The sequence below is a fragment of the Myzus persicae genome, unplaced genomic scaffold (assembly GCF_001856785.1).
Source record: "Myzus persicae strain clone G006 unplaced genomic scaffold, MPER_G0061.0, whole genome shotgun sequence".
Lineage (NCBI taxonomy): Eukaryota > Metazoa > Arthropoda > Insecta > Hemiptera > Aphididae > Myzus > Myzus persicae.
Window position 1 is genome coordinate 2775 of NW_019101431.1, and position 6575 is coordinate 9349.

At 31.1% G+C, this 6575-nt stretch overlaps 1 protein-coding gene across 1 annotated transcript in view; it reads left to right on the forward strand.

The window, feature by feature from the left end:
• The window catches only part of LOC111029057, a 7720-nt gene extending 2673 nt beyond the window's left edge, over positions 1 to 5047 (forward strand). Inside the window, exons 3-10 of the mRNA XM_022307891.1 lie at positions 2297 to 2321; positions 2402 to 2658; positions 2860 to 2983; positions 3079 to 3290; positions 3434 to 3643; positions 3808 to 4003; positions 4127 to 4527; positions 4812 to 5047. Of these exons, the coding sequence (XP_022163583.1) occupies positions 2297 to 2321; positions 2402 to 2658; positions 2860 to 2983; positions 3079 to 3290; positions 3434 to 3643; positions 3808 to 4003; positions 4127 to 4527; positions 4812 to 4931 (1545 nt within the window). The 3' untranslated portion in view covers positions 4932 to 5047. The remainder of the gene's footprint in view (positions 1 to 2296; positions 2322 to 2401; positions 2659 to 2859; positions 2984 to 3078; positions 3291 to 3433; positions 3644 to 3807; positions 4004 to 4126; positions 4528 to 4811) is intronic.
• Positions 5048 to 6575: the final 1528 nt, after the last annotated feature.

A 6575-nucleotide genomic window follows, 5' to 3' on the forward strand; every position in this document is an offset into this window, starting at 1 on the left:
GACTCAGTGCGAGACAGGTAGGCAGTATGACATCTCTTGTATTCTGCCTTGTAAGAGGCACGAAGTGCGGAAAATTCCGCATAATCAAGGGGACAGCGTGAAGCTTTAAACTTGGCATGTGCCCTCTTCTTGCTTAAAACAATATGCTTAAGATTTTTTGAAAACCATTTCGGGAATGTCGAAGGTATATAAGACACTTCCGGAACAAAGTTTAAAATGCAAAAGTGCAAAGCGTCATAAATTGCCTTAGCCGCTTCGTCAACGTCGAGAGATATTATGGTCTCAAACCAATTAAATGAGTTTAGGAATTCGCATATTTTTGAATAGGGAGCACGGCGGAAGTCATAATAATTATGGGAACGATCAAGTAAAGGGGAGAGTTTATCCAACTTTATCATAATATCAAGAGCCGGGTGGTAGAGATCACAAGGTACTGCTGAAGTTACGGCTTTAGAGATATAGATTCTGTTATCATTGGAGAACACAAGGTCCAAGACAACACCAAAAGAGTTTTGAATATCATTTAGTTGGAAAAAGTTTAAGAACGCAAATGCATCAGGGATACATTGAACTCTGGGATTAGTAACCGTATTGTAAAGTAAACCAAAATCATCATTGGACCATATAATATCTGGCAAATTGAAGTCACCACAAAAAATGAATACACATTCTGGATGAAGGGGAAGAACAGATTGTACAGCGGAAATAAAAGACTCATAAGCAGAAAGCGGGCAATTAGGAGGAAAGTACACTGAGCACACTACATAGTTGATGTTATTATAATTAAATTTAACAAATAGATGTTCAACATTGGTAGCTGGAGTGTAAATTAAATTAGATACTATGTCACTACGAATGGCAATGAGAGCGCCGCCACCTCTGGAAAAATTACTTGTTAAACTATTTCTATCACATCTATAAATGATGTAGTTGGATAGACCAAGTTCACTATCATAGAAGCTGTCACATAGCCATGTTTCAGTGAAACAGATAAAAACATAATCAAAAACAGCGACATTACATTTTAAACTACTTAGTTTGGTTCTTAACCCACGACAATTTTGATAAAAACCTAAGAGAATATGGTTACAAGTACATAAATCACTACATAAACAATAATCCTTACTATTATAATTATAAGCGTGTATATCAACAGGAGGATCACAGATAGGCGTACATGAAGAAATTAGTTTTTTGGAGTGTCGCTTAGAATCATCTCGGGCGTAAGACGACCCCAAAAGCGTTTGACCATTACGCCATCAGGCCAGAATGTAGGTTCGAGGACTTCATCAAGCTTCTCCGCAGGCAGGCGCACATGGAATGAAGAATATGATGGGTGTTTTGTCACTAATTTATTTATGGTCACATCTGAGTAGCTATTGAACAATTCAGATTCAAGCATAGTGGTCGTTACACACGGCTCAAGTCTTGAGACAAAGATATCAATATGCCTCCGCACTGGCACTGAAGACAACTTGGAGGATACACTTTTATGAGAGCCAACAATAAATTTTGATTTTATGGACGAGGATAAATTAGTAGTCGATTGGATTGCAGGCTGTCTAGAATGAGTATCCGCATTCAGCTTGGAGAGTAAAGTAGTTGGTAGATTGTTTGAACCAGTGTTTAAATTAGGAGAAGTGGTAACCTTAGCAGTCGTATTGAGACGGTTTAGCTTATCATGTAACTTAGAGTTACTAAGTGCTACAGATTTGAGCTCATCGACAACAGATTGAAGAATAGTGGCCACATTTAATGAGTTCTCAGAAGATAGCGATGTAGGGTTAGAAGAAGATCCTTTTAAGAATGTTGACAATTCCTCGCTCAATTTCACCCCAGTAGGTAGTGATTGAGTAATAATGAAGTCAACGAGCATGCTTTTTGTCCACTTATTCAGCTCAGTAGAAAGTAGATCATTACTTTGGGCCATTGCGTTAAACGACTAAAAGTTTAACTAATAAGCAAATATTCAAAATTAATTAAAATAAAATAAGACGCCTTTGAAAATGTAGATAGGCCAATTAAATTACACCAGACGCTAAAAGCAGCTATATGTGTTGGCCTTGACACGTGCCGTGTTCTAATCAAGAAAAATTCAGATGCGGGACGCCGCTACTTATCGTTAGTCGATAAGCCGTAATTAACTGATAAAGTGAATTTATTAGGTTTTACCTTATCACGTTCACGTAGTATAACAGAATTAAAAAACTAACATTAAGTGAAGAAATATTAGGAAGACTGACTCAACAACGACACCAGTCATTCGCGCACTTTTTATAAACTTAACGAGCTTAAAATATTAGTTGGTCTTGGATCTCAAGGTGGGAATAAATTATTAAAAAATAAACAATAATAATAAATATAAAATAGATAACCAACAATTATTTTATTTATTTATTAGGCAATTGTATTAATATTAACGAACATAATATAAAAAAACATATTTCCGATACTGCTTCAAATATTATTTCAACTATCACTCAAGATATGAATAATAAACTGGTATCTCTAAAAGTAGATGGTGTTACAAGGCACAATAAATCGTTTTTAGGAATAAATGTTCAATACATGCTTGAAAATACCATGGATTTACGTATTAAAACTCTAGCAATTTTTGAACTCGCTCAACGTCATACTGCGGTCTACTTAAAAGATACTGTAAGCATCAAATATATCATAGTAAATTTCAGTTTTGATATTTTATTATTTTACTATAAAGTATAAAACTATCAAATATAAAATAAATTAATAAACCAATATTTTTAATATTTTTAATTTTATAATATGTAGATACCTAAGTGTATCTCCAGTTTGCATAAATATTGTTTTTAATTATTTTTGATTAAAAATGTTCATAAGATTGTTGAAGTGATGAATAAATATAGTCTAAAAAAGAGACAATTGTTTTCAATTACAAGCGATAATGCTCCAAATATGCTGAAAATTTCAGATCTCTTAAATACAAGCACTGAAGAAGAAATAGGTACCTAACAATTTGCTATATACTTTTAAATCTTTTATTTATTAATTAGATGTTATCAGTTTTTTAAATGATTAATTTTTTTTTGTCTTTTTTAGTTTTAGAAGAAGTTGATACAGATACAGAGTTCAATTTACAGACCGAAAATATAAACAATGATTTGACCCAGTTTGAAAATGAAATAGAAAATGCTGTTAATTCTTTACCAACTACATCTAAAATTAGATGTGCAGCACATAGTTTGAATTTAGCTATAGAAGAAGCTTTGAAAATTATAAGTGTTCAAAATGTTTTAGCACGTGCTAGAGCGGTAAAACGTTTTTAATTATTATTACGTTTAAAATTAATTTTAACGTTTAACTTTATTTTATCTATTTATTAATTATATTAATATTTGTATTTTGCATACCATCTAACTAATCATTTTTTTATTTTTAATTAAACATATTCTAGGTTGTTAAAAAATTACGTACACCAATTTTTGCTACACTTCTGAAAAGACAGAATAAAAAATGTGCAATTCGTGACATAGAAACTCGTTGGTCATCAGTGTACGATATGCTTTCAAGATTGTGTGAGTTGAAAGATTTTTGTCTTGAATTTCAAGAAACAATGCCAGAACTACTAATATCCATTTCAAATTGGAATAAAATTGAAGAAATGGTACAAATTATTAGTTATATAAAATAATATTGCCAAATTTAAAACTAAATAGTATATTTAAATATAAACTTATAACTTTATAAGTTATATTACATTGTGTTTTTAATGATTACTATACATCTAATTATTTTCTTATTATCCTTTATATTTAAAAAATGATCTAGGTTGATACACTGAAACCAGCTAAAATAGGACTTGTCCAATTACAAAAAGAAGATATAACATTGAGTGATTTTTTTGCCATTTGGTGGAATGTGATGGCAAAATTAAAAAAAAAAAATTCAATTTTATCTAATGCGCTACAGAATACTATGCATCAAAGACAAATATTATTATTTGCTAATCCTACATTTGCAGCAGGTAATCCTTATAAATTATTACTTGCCATTTTATCTCAAATTAATAAATGTATCAAATGCTATTGTTTACCCATTAAAAATGTAAATTTTTTAAACTATATTAATTTAAACAACTTACATTTAGTGACTTACTTGGATCCTCGATTTCAATGTATACTGGATGCAGACCAAAAATCCATAGCAAAGGATCATTTGGTTAAAACATGGAATACAATTTTAGAAGTGGAAGGTAATGTTCAATCTAGTCAAAGTCATGTAGTTGAAACACAAGTGCAAATGGACGAAAACATTGATAATGAGATGGACGATTTAGAAGTTTTTTTACAAACCCAAAACAACAGTAATATAGGATCAGTAACTACTTCAGTGGGGCATCGATCAGTTCGTATATTGATAGAAGAGTTTGATAATGTTACAAGACTTCATCATAATAAGTGTGTTCATCAATTCTGGAGGGAAAATAAATTGCAAAAACCTGAACTATTCAAATTAGCTCAAGTATTAATGGCTGTCCCAAGTACTCAGGTAATATTTAAAATGCAATTTATAAATTAATAGGAAGTTGTCTCTTATATTTTTCACTTATCAGTTATCACATTTGTGTTAATTGATTAAAAAATTAAATAAATATAAATTATAAATTAATTATTGAATAAAGCCAATTGATACCATTGGTTAGTAAATATTAATTTCAATTTTATATCTTACCAGAAAAAATAAAAATGTATCTGGATTTAATACAATTTTAGCCTTATTATGTAAAAATACTAAGTAATTACTAATTATTATTTATTATTGAACTGTTATAGGTAACTGTTGAACGTACATTTTCTGGGCTCAAGTTTATATGTAGTGACCTAAGATCATCATTATCATCAGATTTGCTCAATGAAATCATGATAATAAGAGCAAATAAGATAGGAATATAGTGTATATTACACAGACTACTTTTTTTTGTTTATTGTTTTGTTTTTCAAATATTAAATTTGAACTTTGATCATAATAAAATGTTTTGTATTTCAATTGTTTCATGTTTATCAAACTGTTATCATTTATTTTATATTTTTAAGTTCATACTTTTTTAAGTATCTTAAAGAAAAAAGATATAAATTAAAAATTAAAATTTATAAGTACAGGTGCTACTTATGTAATCATGTAGTATTTCCTTTTTTTTATACTTTTATCTTTTATGCCTCTTTTCAACCCTATTGTCAAACCACAACTACATGCTTAAATGGTTTCAAAGGTGGTTTGTTATGTTTAAAGAAAATCAACTATTAAAAAAAAAAAAAAAATGAAAAACCGGTTGCAGGGTGGTAACCGGTAATTTTGATGATTTAAAACCGCTTCCAAACAGATAACCGGTAACCCAATTTATATAAGTTATTTTGGTAACCTGGAATCGATTACCGCAAATTCTAAAAACCCCGAAAACCGGTAACCGGTACCGAAAAATTTTCCGGGTCCTATCGGACCCGGTAACCATGATTATCGGCTGCGGTTTCAAGCCCTGGGTAGGTATAACCCGTGCAGCTGTTCGTCTTGTCTATTGGTTGACGTCACAGTTACCAACACGGGTGTACCGTCAATTTATCCTAAACAATTTACCGCACGATAATTGATCGCAAACTATATAGGTTATTTCAGGGTTATTTTAACATTATCTTATCTAACATTATACTCGTACCCTATTTTATCAGTCCGTATTTTTATTCCAGAAGCAGATGTAATAAAATGTTATAATGCATTACTAGTTACAAATTATTACCCAGACAATGAAGATCTACTGGCGCCGCTGTTGGATTATTTCGAAAATACATGGGTAGGAAAATAAGATAGGAGAGGAAAAAGAAAGCCCGCCAAAGTATGCAATCATATTATGGAACTGTTTTTCGAGAGTAATCCAAGATTTGGCTACCACAAATAATGCAATAGAAGGGTGGCACAATTGTTTCACATGACTTTAAATAGTATGCATCCTTCAATTTGGCGATTTATAGATACATTAAAAAAAGAAGAGAGCATTAACAGATTCAAAATCGAACAATATGTTGGGGGCAACGAGTCACCCAAAAACAAAAATTTTCAGGGCTTTGCACCCGAACGTAACCCGAAACCCGAAACCCGAATTAACCCAAATAAATAGCATAACCCGAAACCCGTATATACAAACCGATTGAAAAAAATAAACACCCGAAAAACACCCGAATTAACCCGAAACCCGAATTTCTATTCGGGTTTACCCGAAACCCGAATCATTTAAAATTAAGTGGCATATCAATTTGTATGTATTTTATGCAACTAACGCGATTAAGAAGATAAGAAGATAATAGTATAAGACAGTAGACAGTGTGTAACGCGGATAATTCAATATCAATAATCGCTTATCAACCAATCATTGACGACAACGACAATTAGTTATTATATAGATAAAACAATAATATTTTGTTTTACCGATATTTCAATATTGACCACACTGCGCTTGATTACAAACAATAAGAATATTATTCTATCATCATTATTCTTTGATTGTTCAAACACCAAACAACCAAACACGTGTTATTATTATAAAA